Source organism: Triplophysa rosa, linkage group LG4 (assembly GCF_024868665.1).
Source record: "Triplophysa rosa linkage group LG4, Trosa_1v2, whole genome shotgun sequence".
Taxonomy (NCBI): domain Eukaryota; kingdom Metazoa; phylum Chordata; class Actinopteri; order Cypriniformes; family Nemacheilidae; genus Triplophysa; species Triplophysa rosa.
This window is the reverse complement of record NC_079893.1, coordinates 15,263,512-15,287,464: the sequence shown is the minus strand read 5'-3', so window position 1 is coordinate 15,287,464 and position 23,953 is coordinate 15,263,512. Positions and strand designations below refer to the sequence as shown.

General features: G+C 42.8%; 1 protein-coding gene across 1 annotated transcript in view; it reads left to right on the top strand.

The window, feature by feature from the left end:
* pcca (propionyl-CoA carboxylase subunit alpha) overlaps positions 1–23,953 on the top strand; it is a 244,348-nt gene that overhangs the window by 116,901 nt on the left and 103,494 nt on the right. The window contains exon 16 of the mRNA XM_057330928.1: positions 16,903–17,005. Within this exon, the coding sequence (XP_057186911.1) occupies positions 16,903–17,005 (103 nt within the window). The remainder of the gene's footprint in view (positions 1–16,902; positions 17,006–23,953) is intronic.

The following is a 23,953-nucleotide window of genomic DNA, read 5'->3' as shown; positions in this document are numbered from 1 at the left end:
AAATTTGTCGCAAAATGAGACCATTTAGTCGCAGTCTAGCGTGTCAGAGCATTGGTTATGATTTTCGGACGGATCAGGCCTTAACTTAACATTCTTAACGAAAAAGTTGTCAATCGTTCTTTTCATCTTCTCTCATCATCCGCGGCTACATCCACTCTGTTTATCTGACGGGCCTAGGCTACTCACCTCTCTGTCCGACTGCAGCACAGCATTTTCAAACGTACACACATGTACAGGAATATCTGGACCACGGCCAATCAGAGGGGGGTCCGCCCTTCACTATCTCTGATTGGTTTAGACCACGATATGGGCCTAATGTGTCTGTTGTTGAACCACAGGGAGACTTTCGCAGAGACTTTTTTTTCCCTCAAACGGCTGGTCGCACCAGTGCGACCTCAGATTTTTTTTAGTCGCACCATTGAGAAATTAGGTCGCACTCTAGAGCCCTGGAAAGGCTCTTCTATGGCAGACAAACTGTCACGCTCGGAAGAACTGGACTCAAGGGCAGATTCAAATCAAAAGAATTTAATAAATCAGCAAGACAAGAGTCAAAAAACAAAATAACAGAACAGAGTTCCGAAAATCCCAAGGGTGAGACAGAGGCAGGGTCAAACCGGCGTGTGGTCAGACGAGTGGCATACAGTGTCCAAAGGGAAATCCAGAGAGTAGTCAGACGGGCGAGGGTTGATCGAGGTGCAAACAGGATCCAGAGGGAAAAGGCAAGCTCATAATCCCAACCGGTGAAGAAGACTAAAGGAGGATCCAGTACCGAGCAGCAAGTCAGTCCCGGGAACAAAACTCCAAACAAAAACACTCAAGGTAACTACGACTAGAAGAAAACAAGATTAGAATATTCCGAAGGTAGCAAGAGCGGGGTAAACCATACAACGCAACAGCAACTAAGGAAAGAAAAGAGAGGAATATAAAGGGGAGAGTTGACGAGTAGAGATAAGAGACAGGTGTGCGCTGCTGAGCCGCTCGGCTGATTGCCAAACCGCGTCAGCTGCGCAACAGAGTAGTGATGAGGAGAAAGTGAGACAGTGAAAAGGAAAATCAAACCCGGGACCTGACAGTACCCCCGCCTCCAGAAGCGCCTCCCGGCACGCTTAAGGAAGAGGGATGGTTGCGGTGGAAGGTGTCAATGAGGGAGCGGTCCAGAATGTCCTGGGCCGGAACCCAGCTCCTCTCCTCAGGACCATAGCCTTCCCAGTGCACTAAGTACTGGAATCCCCGGCCACGGCATCTAGACTCCAAAATCCGCTTGACCTTAAAAGCAGGGGCACCTTCAATGATCAAGGGAGGGGGAGGGAGAGTAGGGGAGGAAACAGAGGGGGTGTGGGGGGAACATAGAACAGGTTTGACTCTAGAGACATGAAAGACAGGGTGGACACGACAGAAGGGATTAGGCAATCGAAGCTGGACCGCCACCGGACTGACAACCTTGACGATGGGAAAAGGTCCAATGAACCTGGGTGCCAATTTGCGGGCCGGGACCCGCAAAGGGAGGTCCTTGGTAGAAAGCCAAACTCGTTGCCCACATACGTATCTAGGCGCCTTCCGGCGGTGACGGTCAGCGGTGCGCTTGGTACGGTCCCGGGACCGGACTAGCGCTTCCCTAGCCCTTTTCCAGGTACGCCGACAGCGCTGGATGAAGGCTTGGACCGAGGGAACCGCAGCTTCGACAGCCTGGGAAGGAAACACAGGGGGTTGGTAACCTAGACAACACATGAATGGAGACAGCCCGGTCGTAGATACCGGCAAGGAGTTGTGAGCATACTCAACCCAGGTCAGCTGCTGGCTCCAGGTGGAAGGATTGTGGGAAGCCATGCATCGGAGCATCCTACCCAGGTCCTGGTTGGCGCGCTCGGACTGCCCGTTGGTTTGTGGATGGAATCCGGACGACAGACTGGCTGAAGCGCCAATCTGGCGACAGAACTCCCTCCAAAATTGGGAGCAAATTGGGGACCCCTGTCCGAAACCACATCCTCGGGGAGACCGTGGATGCGGAAGACCTGGTCCACCAAAACCCGGGCCGTCTCTTTGGCCGAGGGAAGTTTTAGAACTTTAGAGAAGCGGTCCACCACGGTCAAGATCACCGTATTGCCACCGGACTGAGGGAGACCAACCACGAAGTCCAGGGCAATATGGGACCAAGGGCGCAGGGAACAGACAGGGGTCGTAACAAACCAACGGGCGGCGCATTAGAAGACTTATTCTGCGCACAGACCGGACATGCCCCCACGAACTGGTGGATGTCCTCCCTCATGGCTGGCCACCAAAACCGCTGGCGGATGGCGGCCAGCGATCTCCTAACACCCGGATGGCAAGTGAGTCTGGAAGAATAGCCCCACTAAAGGACCGCCGTGCGGGCCGACTCAGGAACAAAGAGCAGACCCGATGGGCATTCTCAGGGCGCCTCTACTCCGACCAGAGCTCTCCTGACGCGTTGCTCGATTCCCCAAGTAATCGCCCCCACCACCCGACCCTCAGGGAGGATAGTGTCGGGGGGAAAGGGAGGACCATTAGCCAGGGCAAGGCATCGAGACTGCGCGTCGGGTTTGCCATTTTTGGAGCCTGGCCGGTAAGACAGGGTGAAATCTAAGCGCCCAAAGAAAAGTGCCCAACGAGCCTGCCTGGCATTCAGTAGTTTGGCGGACCGAATGTACTCCAAGTTCCTGTGGTCGGTCCACACAATGAAAGGAACGGTAGCCCCCTCCAGCCAGTGACGCCACTCTCCCAGAGCCAAACGCACTGCCAACAGCTCACGGTTGCCAACATCGTAGTTTCGTTCTGCGGGGGACAAACGGTGAGAGAATACGCACAAGGATGTATTTTAAGATCGTGCGAAAAAACTTGGGAAAGGACCGCTCCGACCCCAACCTCAGAAGCATCAACCTCCACCACGAACTGATGAGTGGGATCAGGGGTGACCAGAATAGGTGCGGTGACAAACCTGTTCTTAAGTTCGTCAAACGCAACCTGAGCCGCCGATGACCACTCAAATCTGTTCCTAGTGGAGGTCAATGCCGAGAGGGGAGCCGCCACCTGCCCAAAGTTCCTGATGAACCGCCGATAAAAATTGGCGAAACCCAGGAACTGTTGGACCCCTTTCCGGGAGGCAGGTGCCGGCCAGTCAGAGACGGCCCTTACCTTCGCAGGATCCATGCGAACTCCCTCATCCGAGATGATGTGACCCAGGAACGAAACTGACCGGGCATGAAACTCGCACTTCTCCACCTTGACGTATAGTGATGTGGTAGAAGTCGATCTTGAAGTTCAAAAATCTCTCAGACAAAGAAGGTTCAGGTGTCAAGGAGTTAACTTTATTTGATCAGGCCAAACAAAGTGAGATGTCCCAAGTCATCTGAAAACTCAAGTGTTTTCCAGCCTGTAGTTATAGTGAAACTTAGGAAAGGAGGTGCTTTCCTAAACCAATCAGGAAATTCCCTTTCCTTTTATTTTTTATTATCCAATCATTCTCGTCTGCCACTATTATTTTCTAGGCAACAAGGTTTGTATCTAATAGTGGAATGTCGACCTTTACTTGGTTTTTAAAAATAAGTTTTCCAGTTGGTACCAGTTTTCAGGCCACAAAGTGAACAACATGTTCAACCTTCTGAACTTTATCTAGGTCAGGCCTTAAACAGATCTCAAAGACATCACTGAATTTTATATTGCTGAAATCTGGTCTATACTTGGTTAAAATGATTAAAAATATACTTATAGTTCAAACAACACTCAATCAATGCTTAAGTATGCTGATTATATCATTAAATCATCAAATCATCTTCATATATTCACTTGTAACACTCAATCATTGGTCTGATTATTAACACATCTATGGTAATATCATTCCTATGAATACTTCTAATAAGTGGGGTGTACAACAGAGCCCAAAAATACAATATATGCACAAAATGATCAGAATTATGCACAATAATAGCTGCTTCTCAAGCAGCCGTTGGAGCACTTGCTTGACATGACGGACATGCATCTGGAGGGAAGAAGAGAATATAAGAATATCATCCAGATACACAAAGGCGAACCTGTCGATCATGTAACGAAGAACATCGTTAACAAGTGCTTGGAAAACAGCTGGAGCATTAGATAACCCAAAGGAAAGAACTAAATACTCAAAATGCCCGGTGGAGGTGTTAAAGGCTGTTTTCCATTCGTCCCCCCTCTAATCCGGACCAGGTGATAAGCGTTGCGAAGATCCAACTTTGTGAAGAACTTCGCTCCCTGCAGGAGTTCAAAGGCTGAAGACATAAGGGGTAACGGGTACCGGTTCTTAACCGTTATGTCATTCAGGCCTCTGTAGTCAATGCAGGGGCGAAGCGAGCCATCCTTCTTCTTCACAAAGAAGAATCCCGCCCCAGCCGGAGATGAGGAGGAACGAATGATACCGGCTGCGAGAGACTCGTTCAAATATTTCTCCATGGCTGCTCGTTCAGGAGCAGCCAAGGAGAAAAGCCGTCCATGAGGTGGAGAAGAGCCGGGGAGAAGGTCTATGGCACAGTCATAGGGTCGGTGTGGAGGAAGAGAAGAGGACCGGGATTTGCTGAAGACCGCTCTCAACTCATGATACTCCACAGGAACCCGGGACAGATCAACCCTTTCCACCTGCAACAGAGAAAAGGAAGAGAGGGGGGAACAAGCAGAGACAAGACAATGGGCATGACAATATAGGCTCCATCCCAATAACGAGCTATTAGTCCAATTGATGGACGGGTTATGGCGAGAGAGCCAGGGATGACCAAAGATTATGGGATCTTCCAGAGACTTAAAAATAAAAAATTCTAGTTCCTCCTTGTGATTACCTGACGTGACCACGCTTAAGGGAGCGGTGAGAGCAGACACAGTTTGCAAGATACTGCCGTCAAGGGCACGGACGGTGATGGGCGGATGAAGCTGCCGAGTGGGAAGCCCTCTTACGCGGGCCCAGGTCTCGTCCACGAAATTGCCCTCCGCTCCAGAGTCCAGCAGCGCCGACTCATTGAAAGAAGAACCACTAAAACTGAGGGTCACCGGAAGGAGAGTGAGAGAACAACGGGTGGGGGAGACTGAAGTACCGCTCGCCAGGATTCCCCTGACTACCGACGAGCGTTGGCTTTTAACGGACAAGTGGAAGCCTGGTGATCTTGCCCGCCACAGTAGAGGCACAAACCCTCATTTAGGCGCCGAAGCTTCTCTTTAGCCGGAAGGTGTAATCTGCCTAGCTGCATGGGTTCGGAGACATCGGTGGAAGCAGCCACGGTGGCCTTGAGAGACGGCTTGAGAGATGAATGCAGATCTAGAGGTCTGGCTGTGGCCTTAACCCGGCGGTGTAATTCCATTCTGGCATCTAGCCGAATAGCCAAGGCTATCAGATCATCCAACCATTCCGGAGGATCGCGAGCATACATCTCATCCTTCACGTCACTGGCCAACCCCTCAAGAAAACGTGCTGAAAGTGCCTCAAGATTCCATTGACTGGTCGCCGCGAGCGTGCGAAATTCGATCGCGTAGTCTGCTACGGAGCGATGCCCCTGCCGGAGAGCTGCTAAAAGTCTAGAGGCCTCCTTCCCAAACACCTTTACCATCTCCTCCTTGAAGTCCTCAAAATTGAATGAGAAATTGGACTGTGCTGCCCACCATGCCGCACCCCAATCACGGGCACGACCCGTCAGCAGTGAGATGACGAATGCCACTTTAGCTCTCTGTGAAGCGTATGTGGATGGCTGAAGGGAGAACACAACTTCGCATTGAATAATGAAAGCTCGGCAAAGAGTGGGCTCACCGTCATATGGAAGAGGATTGTTTATGCGGGGTTCGTGCACACGCTCCGAGCTGGCGGCCCAGGACTCAGACAACTGAAAGTGCTCCAGCCGGTTCGTGAGATCGGCTACCCGGGCGGTTAATGCCTCGACAGTCTGCTGGGTGGCAATCAAACCCTCCTGGTGATGGCCCAACAAACCCATTGCCTCTCCAGTGCCGAACGTAGTGGGGATGAATCCGCTGAGTCCATAGCTGGCTGTTGCGTTCTGTCACGTTCGGAAGAACTGGACTCAAGGGCAGATTCAAATCAAAAGAATTTAATAAATCAGCAAGACAAGAGTCAAAAAACAAAATAACGGAACAGAGTTCCGACAATCCCAAGGGTGAGACAGAGGCAGGGTCAAACCGGCGTGTGGTCAGACGAGTGGCATACAGTGTCCAAAGGGAAATCCAGAGAGTAGTCAGACGGGCGAGGGTCGATCGAGGTGCAAACAGGATCCAGAGGGAAAAGGCAAGCTCGTAATCCCAACCGGTGAAGAAGACTAAAGGAGGATCCAGTACCGAACAGCAGGTCAGTCCCGGGAACAAAACTCCAAACAAAAACACTCAAGGTAACTACGACTAGAAGAAAACAAGATTCAAATATTCCGAAGGTAGCAAGAGCGGGGTAAACCATACAACGCAACAGCAACTAAGGAAAGAAAAGAGAGGAATATAAAGGGGAGAGTTGACGAGTAGAGATAAGAGACAGATGTGCGCTGCTGAGCCGCTCGGCTGATTGCCAAACCGCGTCAGCTGCGCAACAGAGTAGTGATGAGGAGAAAGTGAGACAGTGAAAAGGAAAATCAAACCCGGGACCTGACACAAACAAACTGCCGGTGATGATACATACAAAGTTTTGTGACAATACACGAACTCATCGCATTAGATCAATCAAAAAGCTTTTAATAACCTTTTGTTCGGGATGTCTCTAGAAGCCATATAAATATTGTGTAAAAATTAGGCAACATTTGTTGGAGGAGTTTGAAAAAGTAAGATTCAATGTGGTGCACAGGTAGTATGGTAAAATATGACAAATGTGTTACAACCACCAGGCTCAAAGCAGCGTAACATATATGGGGAGGACACACGCAAATTAAGTTAACTCAAAAGTATACATTCATTTAAAGTAATTCTACTTAGAACAGGAAAAAGAAACAAACAAAGGCATAAAATTAAAGCAAGCACGACAAACTGGTGCTGGAGAGTTGTCAAGCTCAAATAGGGACCCACACGCTGGAATAGAGATCATTTATCAGTCCACTCATCACAAGTAACCCACTCCACCTTGCAAACACACAAAACAAAGAAAAACATAGTGCAAGCAAATAACCTCTAGCGACCAAAAGACGCAACCGAAAAAAGCCCCGCAATAAATGTAAGGAAAACAAAAGGGAAGAATATCTTAACACCTTCCCCCATAAAACAAACTATTAAAATACTTTATTATTAAACCCAATTATTCAGTAACCCAAATAAAACTAATTAAATTAATCAATAAGCCTAAATCAATTTAACCAAAGTCTACAGCAGATATAACCACCCACTCCAGAATTCTCCCAAAACACACAACCCTTTTCTCAAATATTTCAGGCGCCTATAAACGATCACATCATCGATATTCACAGCACATCCTTCCAATCCTTCCCGCTACTACCCTATTCACCAGGCGCTGGATGGTGGCTGGAGCGTTCCACAAATCGAAACTCATAACCGTATATAGGAGAATAATCCCGAAGTTGTAATAAATGCAGAAATCTCTCGTGCACGGGGCATCAATGGAACCTAATAGTATCCTATAAGAAGATTGATTTTTATAACAAATTTGGCAGAACTAACTGTCTACGCAATCCTCTATACGTGGTAAAGGAAAAGAATCAGGTTTAGTAATTACATTCACCTTTCTGTAGTCGGTAACTTTCTAAAGTCCTTAACTTTAAGGCTTCTGGGTCATCCTAACAACAGGAGGTGATGGAATTTCAAATTATTACCCAGGATGATATCCACTCCTTCCACTGGAAAAGAAGGACGCAAAGCCATCAAAACTTAACCTTGCACAAGATTTGAAAATAACTGGATTTTGTGCAACGGCGCGGAAAAAGTCTGTAACCCAATTCATTGAGTCAACACAGTACTACCCGCATGCAATTCTAATATAAACGACTCCAAAGACCCTGTATCAGGCAATATCTTAACCGGCACTTTGATAGAATCATTCACAAAAGAAACGAAACCGTTTGTGATAAACAGGTCATAATCAGATGTCATTAAATCGACAGAATTAAATCAGCTTTCGCCACTGCCTCAGTTTTGCTAATAGGTGAATCGATAAATGCATCACAATTACATAATTGTCCTGAGGCTAAAGTCACCGACTTGGGAATGGATTTATTATACTTGCCTCGTAACACAGGACACTCCTCTTTCCAATGTCCCTTTTCAAGGCAATAATTACATGTAGAACTCGGATCCACTTTTCGACCTTGATCAACTTTCGGATTATCAGAGCGAATCACGTTAACATTTTGAGATTCTCGACGATTACCATAAGTATTGCCCTTATGAGTTAAAACAAACAGGAACTATGTTCTTAAATTGTTCTAATACATTAGATCACACAAAAGCACGAAGCTCAAAAGTATTCGCTTCTGTAGAAGCACACCAATGATCAAAATGACGCATTAATTCTCTTGCGACTTCTACGTTGGTTTGTTTTTCCCCTTTTCTCCAATGTCTAAAACGCCGTCGATAGGCTTCTGGGACAAGTTCAAATGCTTTATGCACCGTTTCTTTTACAACATTATATATTTTTCGTTGAGATTTCTATAAGGCAATATAAGCCTCTTGTGCCTTGCCCACTAAAACAATCTGCAAAAGAAAGGTTCGCTCTACATCATCCCACGCTCTATCCTCAGCGATATTTCAAATAATGAATAAAACACATCTTGGTCTTGTTCATTAAATTTTGGTACAAATCTGATCATGTTGGCAATATTGGAGAACTGACTATTTAAATCCAGCTGAACATGTGGTAAACTTTCTAAACGAACGCCGGGCAGTTTCCCATCAGCCATTAATCTAATTTGTGCTGCTGTGCTTTGAATGCCAATTCAATATTAAAATGCTCACTTGCTTTTGCGCAGCTTATCTTTTGTAAGATTATCTCGCAGTCAGAACGAAGCTGAGGTCCGGATTTGGTGCATTACTGCAACTGTTACGATTTTGAAGCACGTAATTCACTTAAACAGCCGCACCAAAGCAAACAGGAGGAGAGCATAAAGGGACAGGGTAACTATATGTGTTCAAAATTAAACTATACAGTTTATTATATACCTTAGTATTAGCTATTTCTATCAACATACACCGCGGGTCCCCTTGCATGGAATTTACCATGTTGTGTCAGCCGCCATAGTGCTTTGAAAGGGAGAAGGAAGGGTGGAGTGAGCGGTTGGTTGCAATTCGCAACCTCGGCACTAGAGGCTGCTAGATTTAACTGTCTGGTCCTTTAAAGCAGTGGTCACCAACCCTGCTCCTGGAGATCGACTGTCCTGAAGATTTCAGCTCCAACCCCAATCAAACACACCTGAACTATCTAATCGAGGTGTTCAGGTTTGCTTGATAATTACAGACAGGTGTGCTGAAGCAGGGTTGGAGCTGCAGTCTGCAGGACGATCGATCTCCAGGAACAGGGTTGGTGACCACTGCTTTAAAGGAACATTCACCCAAAAAATGAAAATTCATTCTTCATTTACTTACCATCAAGTTGTTCCAAATCTGTATAAATTTGGCTAGTAATATAATACTAATATTTATATTTTAATAATAATATTTTAAAATAATTTATTTAATTTATATTAAATCATACTAATATTTTATTGTATATTAACTGCATTAAATAAACATAGGGTTGTGGAATGGTCATGTAAATATGTCGCATTTAAGTTTAGCCAAGTATCTGTTCTTCTACTGGTAACCCAAAGTAATACTGGCTAGAGATACTTTTAACTTGCTAGCTAATATAATATACTTATTTCTTTTGCTTGTTATCAGAAATAATATACAGGGACTCTATGCTTCGCGGATGTGCTCCAGAACTTATGTTTGGGCCACAAAGCGTGCATGCACAGTAGGGCTGTACCAAAATATTTGATTATTCGAATATGTGTTCAGTGGGTTGGCATTTGATTTTCAATTTTGTGATTTGAGTATTCCTTTTTTCCTAAAACTGGCATCCCCCACAAAGCGGTTCGCATTCGTGCTTGAATATGAATTGCCCATGATTGAACGTCATGAACGTCATGATTTAGTTAGCCTCGAAGAGAAGACAAAAATGCTGAAGACCTCAGGTGTGTGGGAACACTTTAAATTCAGTGAGGACAGGACAAAGGCAGTGTGCCAAATAAGCGATTTGAAACTGGCCTACCACAACAGCACATCAAGTTTATAAAATCACATGAGTTCTGTAAGTACTACGCCTATAAAAATGCTAGTTTGTGATCTATTATGTGTTCAACTTTGTGTCTACTGCTTATGGATCTGCTTATGTTATCAAAACAACATGAGAGCAATTAATGAAAGATTCTTTGCGCAGTTCCGTCAGCACTGCATGATGTCTGACAAACCTAATATTTGGAGCAGTTTGGGACCCGGTAAGAACACCGGTTGCATGTCACACGTATCCAAAGATTTTTTCTTATGGTCACAGCTGAAGCTGAATGAGGAATTCAAACAGGCTCATGCCCGTCATGCTTTTAAATCCACGTCCCTGGCACAGTTGGCAATCAAACTGCTTGAGCAATAAACAAGAAATACTCAAAACATTTTTCTAAACTAACGTGATAAAGAAAGAAAACGAAATATATCTTATGTACCATTGAAAGCAAAACTAAACTACAACTGCTGCAACAGTTTAAACAGTCATCCTTCATGTTATGCATTTAAATCCACACTCAAGTGCAGTTGGCAATCAAACTATGCTAGCACCTGTACACAACAAATTCTGAACGTGTCACGTGTCCATATTGCACCAAAATGTGACACTGCACTCCCTTGTGTCCGCAGCAACACACCCGCATGTGAAGTTGATTGGATGAACGGTTCTCGACATAATAAAAATGCAAACAGACACAGAGATTCCTTCCCTTCCTCCGAAGCTTTGAATATTCGTTGTTGATTACTACCGAAACTTCGAATATTCGTTGTTGATTACTACTGAAGCTTTGATTCTCCAAAAATGGTATATGGACCAGCCCTAATGCACAGTAACGTTTGTTTATGTTGTTGCTTTGAAACCGTCTATACATTGAGGGATTTGGATCAGACTTGAGGTCTTTTCGCATTGATGTGGATATTGTGAGTCTAAGTCGTAGTGCCACCAACTCGCTGCACCAAGTGTGTCAATTAAGACTTTAGAATAGTACTTAAAAGATCCAGTGAATCGCCTTGATACACGCAGAATTATTTGATGTGTTGACGTAAATTCAACTAAAAAATGCAGCCAGCGCGAGACCCCCTTCCTGCTTTTAAAATAACCAACAGCGTTTTGTTTACGGCACAGTTAGCCTAGCAAAGCTGCACTCCACAGCGTGATAGCCACAGTGTTCTAAATGTCTAAAGAATATCATGGAATTTCTAGATTTTTTTTTGAGCGTACATACTGGACTGTCAGTTTTGAACGCTTATATCTTCTAAAGGCTTAGGAGTAGGCCTATATGAGTTTATTGATGTCCTTAAGGCTGAAATATTTTTAATAAAAGGAGAAACACTTTCATTTTAATTTAAGTGGATCGTTAAGTTTACCCAAGTCACTTGAATCTTGGTCAGAACAATGTAGAGACAATGCAGGTTTAAAAGGTGTTTAGATATCTTAAAATATTACCATGGTAACATGTCAAACATTAATACTTTATTTAGCTGGTTTAGAGGCTTTTAGTATGATCTGTAAACTAAGTGTCATGGGATTCTAGGAAATGTTTTTAAGGCAAGGACAAAAGCTTACATATGGGTTTGGAGGGAAAGATGCTAAATTGCAAACAAATTTTTGATTAACGATGTTGCCATGGTGAGACGATACATTTTTGAAGTTAAGAGAAAGTGTCTTTACATCATTATGTATCAAATGATTTTGATCAAACTTGAGCTGCATGTTTGGTCATAGAGGCTGATCACATTGCTCTGCCTGAGTCTTGAATAAATTCCATCAAAGTGCAAGAGGCTCAATTCTTGACATTTGTTTACTATATATCCAAAAAAGGATTACATGCCAAGATTCAGAGTCTTGGTTATAGCACCACCAACTGGCAGCAGGAAGTGTGTCACTAACAACAGACTAAAAAATAGGGCAAAATTCAGCAACTTTGAGACCAGGTTTAGCCCTGAAAGACCCAAATATAGGAAAAAAATTGTTGTAGGAGGCCTCTAATCCAGAAATATAGTCAGATTTTTAAGTTTTTATGGAAACGTTGTAATATTACAACATTGGGCTTTTGGGGTAGCAGAATTTCGAAGATTTTCTGCACTGTCTGAACCAGGGGTCGGCAACCTTTTTGACATGACGTGCTATTATTATTTTTCTTTGTAATCACTGTACCATATCAACATTGTTTAAAATTAGGTTAAATTATATCTCAAAATAATTGTCCAGTATGTGTAATCTTCTTACACATAACATTAGAATCATTTTTGAAAAAAACATTTGGTAACACTTTACAATAAGGTGCTATTTGTTAACAATTATTTTATGCATTAGCTAACATGAACTAACAACGAACAATACTTCTACAGCATTTATTAATATTACTACATGTTAATTTCAGCATTTGTAAATACATTATTAAAATCAAACATTGTCACTGTTAACATTAGTTAATGCACCATGAACTAACATGAATAGCTGTATTGACATGAACTAACATTAACAAGGATTAATAAATGCTGAAAAACGAAATTGTTCATTGTTAGCTAATGTTAGCTAATGCATTTACTAATGTTAACTAATAGCACCTTATTGTAAAGTGTTACCAAACATTTTATTTTTGAGGAAAAAGCATAATGTATTAAATATATAAGAAATGGTGATCAAAGACTATTTTTCAAATTTGACCTAGGGGTGTAACGCATTTGTCATTTGGCAGCCCATAGTGTCCATCCGCTTCAACCACATATTGACATTTTAGTCGAGAGTAAAATATGTTGAGATTATACAAGAAGTATTTTTATATGAATCTTCGAACAAAACTCACAAGAAAATATAATTTAAAGGTACTGTGTGTAAGATTAAGGAGGATCTATTGATAGAAATGCAATAATATACATAACAGATGTGTGTATAGACCTTACGTAATGAAGCGTTATGTTTTTATTACGTTTGAATGAGATATTTCTACATACTACAAACACCGTGGGTCACCTAATAGGGAATTCGCTGTGTTGTTTCTACAGTATCTCTAAACGAACAAACTGCTCTACAAAGCGTGTTTTGTAAATATGTTATCACCTTCGGCAAAGATGCGGAAACATGATGACATCTTAGTACTGTGTCAGCCACTGTAGTGCTTCAAAAGGGAGGGTGTAGGGGTGGAGTGAGCCATTGGTTGCAATTTGCAAACCTGACCGCTAGATGCCGCTAAAATTCATACACTGGAGCTTTAATTTACATGAGATCTGTAAATGATTTTTTTCATCATTGAAATGCCTTTTTCTGTTGTCATTAGCTTTTTATTTTGTTACGGAGTTAGCTTTGACTGTTATGCTGATGATACTCAACTTTATATTTCCTCGAAGCCTCATGAAACACAGCAGTTTCATCGAATAATGGAATGCATAGTCAATATAAAAAACTGGATGAGTAACAACTTTTTATTACTGAACTCGGACAAAACGGAAGTGTTACTTATTGGACCGAAAACTGCTATAAGTAACAACCAAGAATACTGTTTAACTATTGACGGATGTTCCATAAAACCCTCGTCGTCAGCAAAGAATCTTGGCGTTCTATTCGATAGTAATCTGTCATTTGAGAGCCACGTCGCCAACACCTGTAAAATTGCGTTTTTCCATTTTAAGAATATATCTAAACTACGTCATATGCTGTCAATCTCAGATGCAGAGAAGTTAATTCATGCATTCATGACATCAAGACTAGATTACTGTAATGCACTGTTAGGTGGTTGCCCTGCAGGCTTATTACAAAAACTCCAATTGGTCCAAAACGCGGCAGCTCGAGTTCTTACACGTACAAAAAAGTATGAACATATTAGCCCGGTTCTGTCAACCTTGCACTGGTTACCTATAAAGCATCGCGTTAACTTTAAAATCTTGCTTATTACCTATAAAGCCTTACATGGTTTAGCTCCTCAGTACTTGAATGAACTCCTTTTGTATTACAGTCCTTCACGTGCATTACGCTCTCAGGCGTCCTGTCAGTTGGTAATACCTAGAATTTCAAAATCAAGTGCAGGTGGTAGATCCTTTTCCTATCTAGCGCCTAAACTTTGGAATAGTCTTCCCTGCACTGTCCGGGAGGCAGACACACTCTGTCAGTTTAAATCTAGACTAAAGACGCATCTTTTTAATCTTGCATACACTACTCTTCCATAATATAAATCTTCAGAGGGTTTAGGCTGCATTAGTTAGATCAACCGGAACCAAAAACACAACTGATGTACTTGTTGCATCAAAGAGTACAGAACAGTACTCTACTCTCAGCCAGTCTTGTCTCATTGTTCCAAGGTTACCACAGCGAGCAGGATGCAGTTCATGGCCTGACCTGATGGTAGAGCGGAGAATGGGAAGTGGGGACCTGACAAGAGCTGAGATGATAGAGCTGGATAAAGAAGGACGCGGTCTCTTGACATGTCTTCACCACAAAATTTCAAATGCTATTAGATTATTAATGATAATCTTAAACTATAATTTATTTTATTATTAAGTTTATTTATTTTATTTAGCCTTGTTGTGCAAGTTCTCTGGAGCTTGTGCAGAGGCAGCAGCTTTTGCCAGAGGGGAACTGGAATCCCCTGGTTGGGCCTGGGTTCTCCTGAGGTTTTTTTTCTCGATTAGAGTTTTGGGTTCCTCGCCACCGTTTGCATACTGTTTTTGCACTATCTGCCTGACCGGGGGGGCTGCTTTAGAATTTTAAAGTTTTACGTAATTAATATTGCATATAGGAATTTATAGTCTGTTATATTTGACCTGTGCTTCTCTCTCCTTTATCCTAAATGTGTGCTCTCACTGAGCGTGTGTGTGTGTGTGTGTGCGTGCGCATCCGTGTGTGTGTGTGTGTGTGTCTCTATGTCTATGTGTGTTAGTACGTGTGCATATTGTGTGTGTGGAGTGTTTTGTATGTGGGTATGTCTGTCTTCTGTGTTTTCAACCTTTTCTTGTTTCTGCAGGTACAACTTTAATTATTTTGCTTATAGTCAATATGTCTCATGTACAGCTGCTTTGTAACAATGAAAATTGTAAAAGCGCTATATAAATAAAGTTGAGTTGAGAGAGTTGAGTTACAGGTCATATAGCACAGCTTGCGGAAACGCCGTAAATGAAGCGCTATTGGTTATTTTTAAAGGGGAGGGGGGCCACTGAATTTCGTTGACACATCAGATAATGTTGCACGTTTCAAGACGCTTCATTGGGTCTTTTAAGTCAACATTGCACTAATGAATATGGACATGCCTAACTACTTTCTCCTATACAGTTGATATTGTGTTAAATAAAAAAATATATTTTAAAAAGGTTGGTGCCTAGATGTAATTTTTAAACTTGGGATCTAGTATTTCACATGTAATCATGTTTTTTAACATTGTTGACCATTTAAATTTTTAGTTTGTAATTCCGAACAAAAGCTAATTTAGAATGTACATTTTCAGTATTCAGTCCAGTGTGTCCAGATTTCTTCTCTTTTTGGTGCATCACTAGTAAATCAAATTAAATTGAATTGTTCAGAAATTGTAATTTCTTTTTATTTGAATCAAAACCTGTCGAATCGTTTGCTGTCTCTTCCGCTGCTAGTAGAGGCGCTAATTGAGTGAATGGTGGGTTGCATTTGGGGAAAGGGACAAATTACCTATCTGGTCATATGAGTTGGGAGAATAGGTTGCTAAAGATCCAACACCTTTGTGCTGTGTCCATTCATTCCTAGAAAACAATGTGTTTAGTTTTAAGACATGACACAGTGCTTCTTGTATGCTCTATGTGACCCCCTTTACACAGCTGCTCACAGCCCACGATAACAATAACGAAAGTGGTCAATACCTTCTGATAACGATTTTTTTTTAATTACATTTATTTATTTCAATTAAAAAATAACAGTAAAATAGCAATGAAGTGTATTACAACAATAAACACTATTGCTTGAATCATAAAAATGTGTTGTACTTTACTTTGTAATATTTTACAATATATATTGTTGTGTTCACATGCGTGTTTGTTTACATTAAAACGGATGTAATTTACATTAGCCATTCGTGCTGTCTCTGTCATCTCTATCTGCTTTAAATTTCGGAGGCGGGGCTCGTGCGCATGCACAAACTTATACACACATCACATCACTATACTGACAAATGCCTATCCATAGTTACAATAATCAAATGTAAATGTGTTGTGTGTATTTTTGTCACCCTGTTACAACTTCTTAAGCTAATAGGCTACTAATGTTAGCGCTCTCAGCTGGCAAAAATACTGCTGTTCTCCATTAATGCAGCATATATTCACCATCATGTTTACTGCAACTGGCTCTACCTTTTTACTGTGAAACTTTTAAACCCCCATCTTATGTATTCCGCTCCGTTCAGACTGTGGTCTCACGTCTCTAAACCAAACAGGCTGTCAGTATTAGTTTTATTTCCACCTCTAGAGGTCGCTGTTTTACTCTATACTCTGTGTGCTCTCAACCTGCATATCACAGTAGAGCTTTCCCTGTTGTGTCTGGATAAAACGCAACCAGGAATAACTAGCGGTGGGGATTATTGCCGATAGACGATAGTTCAAATGATCGTTATCGGTGCGATTAATCGGCAAAAATGATGAATCGTTCGACCTCTAGTATTTGTTACACCCAGTTTAACATGTTAAACATTCTGTGTCTTTGTAAATACTGTGTTACAGGGTGTCCAGTGTTCCTCCAGAGACCAGATGTTGGGAGTTGCTTGTGGAGCTTGAAAAAGGTGTTTACATGCTTAGTGTGACTCACTCTGGACAAAACTACACCGTAAGTGACGAGATGTTAAATTATGATGATGAAGTGAAAATTTTAATCTATGGTCTTTATGTCAGAGCTGTGGTTCAGCATGTGATGATGACATTTCCCATTCAAAAATATTTTGGCAAATAGGATACGATTTACAGTATGTTGACTTGAGAAAGCCAACATACTGTTGTTTCACTTAAACTTCTTCTTCTTTTTAATATTATTATTCTGAGATTACATTTTCAGACTCTAACTAGAGCAGGGTTCCTCCACTATTGAAATTGAGATACACTTTTCTATCAAGATTAGCTCCAACCTGGATTAAACACACCTACCTGCAACTTTGTTATATTGAAGAGCTTGATTTGTTGTTCAGGTGTGTTTGATTGCGGTTGGAGCTAAACTTTGCAGGAAAGTGGATCTGTTCTAGAGCTTTCAAATTACAGCCATCAAACTATACTTATGAATCAAAGCAACTACATTAATCAGTGCTCGTCAAGTCACCGTGAAGAAAAATGTGCCTAATCTTTTCCTTTAACTTGATAAAATAACATACGCAAGCGCAGTGGCGCGCTCTGATGTAAACAGCCTTGGACAACCCTCACGTGGAGAAGAATGGGGGAAGGTGGAGCACTGCCGACCTAAGGTGAAATATGAGTTATGTTATGCCACTTCTCATATTTACGTGTTTCTGAATACCACATAGAAACAAATAGCCGAACTAAAGCACCAAAATTGCATGGATTATATTGCCATTTGCATTCCTGACAGTTGAAGAGTTAGCTTGGTCCGCTAGCAACGCTAAAGTTTGCATCTCGTAATTTAACAAATAAAATACAGTAATCCGCTAATCGTAGTTTTGTAGTTAATAATGGCAGTGTGGCAGAACAATTCTTTAGATTTGAAGTTGAAGATGAAAACCAAAACACAATCGTATCTTGCCAATCGAAAGTGCTCCTTTCAAATGTCTATTAAGCTATATAAGCTATCCTATTGCTTGCTATCCGGAAAAAGAAAACATGAATTAGCACTATTGTCATACTGACTGGTAAATATTTAAAATGAGCTAATGTGTCAGTAAAAAAATACCATTTAAATATCAAGCTATGAATATTATGTTACATATGTATTTGACTATGTATGTTATATACATTGTTGTACAGCAAGTAAAGTGGGCATCTTTAGCTTAATCATCACCATTCAATGTTTTCACTTACTAAAATCTAGTATGGAGTAGAGATGTTTTATCATATTTAATTAAACACCTGATAAATTATCTGTACCTTCTATTTTATTTCTTATTATTAGTTGATATTTGAAAAAGTTATTGAACTTGTTTTTGACACTATAACGCTGATATTGGCTTATGTTTTTGACCTGTTTTTGTAATGCATTTCATCACCGTTATACTACCGTCTACCGCTATAAAAGCTTAATCAATTACCACCACATAAAAATGTACTAACGGCACAAGACTAATTTCAAGGCAAGGTTCAAAAGGAATCAGGTACGAAGGCAGCCATTTGTTTACATGTAATTACGTACAACACACAGATGATAGCTCCCCAAAGATTACATTTGACACAAAACAGAAAACTTGCAGATCACATTCAGATAAGAAACATACAGGGGACAAAAACCCAGCCTTGAAAAACACAAGGCAAACACAATCAGTCTTTGATTCAAACATTTTCGTACAAATCATAAACCTTTTCAAAATGACACATTAACCCATCTCTTTGACAGTTGCTAAACACATGCTCACAGCTCGCACAGCACGCGCACGGCCTACTAAACTCAACTCATAACACAATTTCAGAGACTACGACATGTTTTTTTTACTATCAAATGAATGTCTGAAAATTGCACTCACCAAAGCGAGATTCAATTGTATATTCACAGAAAGAAGATTATTCACGGACTTGACACTACGTGGTGCACCCAATCGATATTTCTCCAATGACACAGCAATCCAATCCATCAAATTTAAAAAGGGCAGTTGTTCAAATGCTCTTAATCATATTTCTAATAAATCAATTTTTTTTTAATTCCCGGGGGAAACCTCCACGCTGCTGTTCAAATCTTTTCTCTCTCTCCCTCCGCTGTTTGCACTGAAAGCAGGGTGGGCGGGACTTACTAATATGCTGCTATCATTGGATAATGTGAAAGTCTATCACTACAGCATGACTGAGGATTGGATAGACGTCTTTTTTTCCAAGAACACTTTCTCATTTAACCCATATATTTTAACCCTTTCCTAGCAACCTGGGTTACCCGGGTTACATCATCCCGACCTTGAAGATATGCAGGTCCCTCTACATCCATTAGGTTGTGAAACCACCGCAGGAAGATGTGCTCTTGGCATTTCAACAAGGGTATTTCCCTGAGAATCAGACTCTTCAAATGAGTCCTTGCCGTAGTGAATGCACTAGAAGAGAAAGGGGATTACCCAACTTTGAGTACTGCAACCTCTGTGGAGGCTCACTGCTTCTTTGTGAACGTCTGGGGGCATCTTCCAGATTCTGGTCAGTGTCTATTGACCCATCTTGGGGAATCCTTGGATTTGCAGATTCACGCTGTGGTGAGACATCATCCCTTTCATCCTCTCCACTCACATTCATAGATGGGGTGGCTCGTTCAACTCCTCATCCTGCTGTTCATCCTGTTGAGGTGCGTCATTCAGCAAATCTGTTTCTGTAGGATTCATGATTGACTGTTCACTCTAGGATCATCAAGCGGATTTTCAGTTCCAGTGATGGGTAGGTTAGGTAAGTTCCTTTGTGACTCGTCTGTAACAGGATGCTCAGTGTCTGCACTAGTCGCCACTTCTTCCTCGGAACAGCCTTCTGTTTCAACACTTGGTAAGTACCCAGGTGCGTAACAACTTACATAGTCATTGTCGGATTGAGAATTCTGGGTTTCACTATCAGAATCCATTGAACCATGATTCGCTCTAGTTCTAGGCTTATGATGTTTCTTCCGATATACTGACTCCTCTGTTTCGTCTTCCGTCTGCAGGAATCCCCAGGGTAATAGCAGATCCCGGTGCAGTGTGTGGAGTGGCTCATCCTTTCCCTCAGGCCGAACAGTATAAACTGGTATGTCGCCAGCCTTTCTGACCACAATGTACACCTCTTTCTCACATTTATCCGCTAACCTATTTTTTTCCCCTAAGCCTCACATTCTTGACCAGAACACGGTCGGCGACTTCAAGGAATGGAGCAACCACTGGCTCATCATATCTTCACTTATTGCGCCCTGCACCTTTTGCAGCGCTCTCTCTTGCTACTCTGTAGCTCTCCTCCAGGCGATCCTTCACATCCCTCACATAGCTCAAGTGATACTGGCATGGCTCTTTGATAGGTAGACCGAAGGCCAGATCAACTGGGTGTCGGTGCTGCCTCCCGAACATTAACTCGTATGGCGAAAATCATGTAGAGTCATTACGAGTGCAACTATACTCACAAAATCCTTCCATTGCGTCTTTCCTTTACATTTACATTTAGTCATTTAGCAGACACTTTTATCCAAAGCGACTTACAAATGGGGTTAACAATGGAAGCAATTGGAACAACATAAGGACAACAAAAAAAGCATAAGTGCAATAAAACTGGTCTCACAAAGCCTACCACAGTATACAGAGTATTTATTTAAATAGAAAGAGTAGAAAAGAGATAAAAGTTAGAGCTGATCGGTCAGGTGCTGACAGAAGAGATGTGTTTTCAGTCGATTCTTAAAAATGGCCACAGAATCTGCTGATGTTGTAGCAGCGGGCAGATCATTCCACAAATGTGGAACCGATCCAGAGAAAGGTGCGTGAGAGCGATTTTTTTTACCTTTTTGGGATGGCACCACAAGACGTCATTAGTTTGCAGAGCGTAGGGATCTGGCGGGTACATAAGTCTGCATTAGAGAATGAAGATAAGGGGGTGCCGAACCAGTGGTGGTCTTGTAGGCCAGGAGCAGAGTCTTGAATTTGATGCGAGCGACTACATGGAGCCAATGTAACTTAATGAAGAGAGGAGAGATGTGTGCTCTCTTTGGTTCATTGAATACCACTCTTGCCTCTGCATTCTGGATCATCTGTAGAGGTTTTGTTGTGCAAGCAGAAAGTCCAGCTAGTAGCGCATTACAATAGTCCAGTCTGGACAGAACAATAGCCTGAACTAGGACTTGCTTAGCATGCTCGAATAGGAAAGGTCTACTTTTCCTAATATTGTAGAGGATGAATGTACAGGACCGGGTGGTGCTGGCAAACTGATCTGTGAAGTTTAACTGATCATCGATCACCACTCCAAGGTTTTTGGCCATTCTGGAAGATGTGATGGTTGATGAGCGCAGTTGGATGGAGAAGTTGTGATGAATCTTTGTGTCGGCCGGGATTACAAGCAGTTCTGTTTTTGCAAGGTTCAGCTGTAGGTGATGGTCCTTGATCCAGAGCGAAATGTCACTCAGGCATGCTGAAATGCATGCAGAAACAGTCGGATCGTCTGGCTGAAATGACAGGTGGAGTTGTGTATCCTCCGTATAGCAGTGATAGGAAAAGCCATGTTTCTGAATGACAGAGGCCAGAGATGTCATTTATACAGAAAATAGCAACAGTCCAAGCATTGAGCCCTGAGGCACCCCTGTATCGAGATGTTGGGACTCAGAGACCACACCTCTCCAGGATACTCTAAATGACCTACCTGAGAGGTAAGACCTGAACCATTGTAGCACCATTTCAGAGACAACAATAGCCTCGAGGGTTGACAGGAGGATGTGGTGGTTAACGGTGTCAAAGGCGGGAAATAGATCCAGTAAGATGAGTACAGAGGATTTAGAGGCGACTCTTGCCAGTCTCAGGGCTTCAATGACAGAGAGCAGCGCAGTCTCAGTGGAATGACCTCTCTTGAAACCAGACTAGTTGCTGTCCAGGAGGTTGTTCTGCGTGAGAAAGGAGAAGAGCTGGTTACATACAACATGCTCAAGAGTTTTAGCAATGAAGGGGGGAAGAGATACCGGTCTGTAGTTATCTAACAGGGCGGGATTAAGTGTGGGTTTCTTCAGTAGTGGGGTGATACGGGCCTCCTTGAAGACTGCAGGAAAGGTACCAGTGGTGAGAGACGAGTTGATAATGTGGGTCAGAGAGGGAACAACCGACGGAGAGATGGCCTGGAGCAGATGAGTGTGGATGGAATCTAGTGGGCAGGTAGTTGGGTGGTTAGAAGACATGACCTTGGAAACGTCATCTTCAGATTGGTGAGAGAAAGAGGAGAACAAGTATGTGTCGGGGGTTTGGGCGTGTTCAAGAGGTGGCAGCGCAGAGAACTGACTGCTGATGGTGGTCGGTTTCTTGATGAAAAAAGACGTAAAATCATCAGCTGTTAAGTCCGATAGAGGTGAGGCGGCAGGCGGTCAAAGAAGAGCAGAGAAGGTTTTAAAGAGAGTACGAGAGTCAGGCAAGTTGTTGATTTTAGCGTGGTAGATCTGAGTTTTCGCAGAGGAGACATCAGCAGAGAAAGAAGAGAGGAGAGACTGAAAGAGACAGAGGTCAGTAGGTTCTTTAGATTTGCGCCACTTTCTCTCAGCAGACCTGAGTGTGGCGCGATGCTCACAGAGAACATCAGCTAACCAAGGGGCAGAAGGGGATGCACGAGATGGCCTAGATATAAGAGGGGATAAGGTGTCTAAGCAGGAGGTTTGTGTGGAGCAAAGAGTGTCGGTGGCGCTGTTAGTATCCAAGAGAGAGAGCTGTTCAGAGGGTGGGAGCGTGGTGGAGACCGTAGAGGATAAGCGGGAGGGAGAGAGTGTTCGTAGGTTGCGCCGGAATGTGACCAGTGGGGATGCGTGTGTAGTGTCTGGAGAAGTTAGGTCGAGATCAAGAGTGATGAGGAAATGATCCGACGTGTGCAGCGGGATGAGTGTAGCAGTAGCGTGTGCAGATAAGATCTAGTTGATTACCAGACTTATGGGTTGCTGAAGTGGTAACTTGCTTGAGGTCAAACGACGCAGTCAGGTTGTTGAAGTCGGCAGCATGTGGTTTTTCAAGGTGGATGTTGAAGTCTCTGAGTACCACCAGAGGAGTACCATCCTCGGGGAAGGATGACAGAAGCATATCCAACTCCTCCAAGAAATGTCCAAGCTGACCTGGGGGTTGATAGATAACTACAACATGAGTTTTAACAGGGTGAATAACAGTAACAGCATGTGACTCGAATGAGATGTTGTCACATGAGGGTGCCAGCTGTTTGAATTTCCAGTCGTTAGGGATAAGTAGACCGGTTCCTCCACCCCTCCCATGCGTGGGCTGTGGGAGAAAGTGTAGTTATTGGAGAGGGCAGCCGGCGTGGCATTGTCCTCCGGCTTGATCCAGGTTTCAGTAAGTGCTAAAAGAGAAAGAGTGTTTAGCAATAGCTGTGATGAAATATGCTTTATTTACAGCAGATTGGCAGTTCCACAAACCGATGGGAAATGTAACTGAGGTATTTGTGGATGCTGAAAGAGTGCACAGATTATTAGCATTGTGTTGCCTTCTACGTGATACAGGAGATTTACGAGTTGTAGTGACAGTAGAGATTTGAAAACACATAGTCAAAAGCGGGGAATAAGGAAAATAACAAGAAGAGAATAAATAGAAGTGCAAAAAGTTACTACTGAAGTGCAATACTCGGTGTCTTTGCTCTGTGGAGTCGCACAGGTAGAGTCGATGGTCTTTACGCTCTTCGGTCTTAACGAGATTAGGCTGCACGTGATTAGGCTGCCATGATCGCGGCCGCAGTGTCAATCACACTTATATACCCGTCTGAATCAACTCAATAAGACAAGATTAATCAATAAATAGCAATAAACAAGCGAAACCAGACACGGCGGTAGTAAACAAAGCAACGACACTGCGTTTAAACTCAATAAGACAAGATTAATCAATTACTCTTACGTGCTTCTGTTGACTTTTGCTGCAAACTGCTTCTCCCACTGACTGGGCCAAGT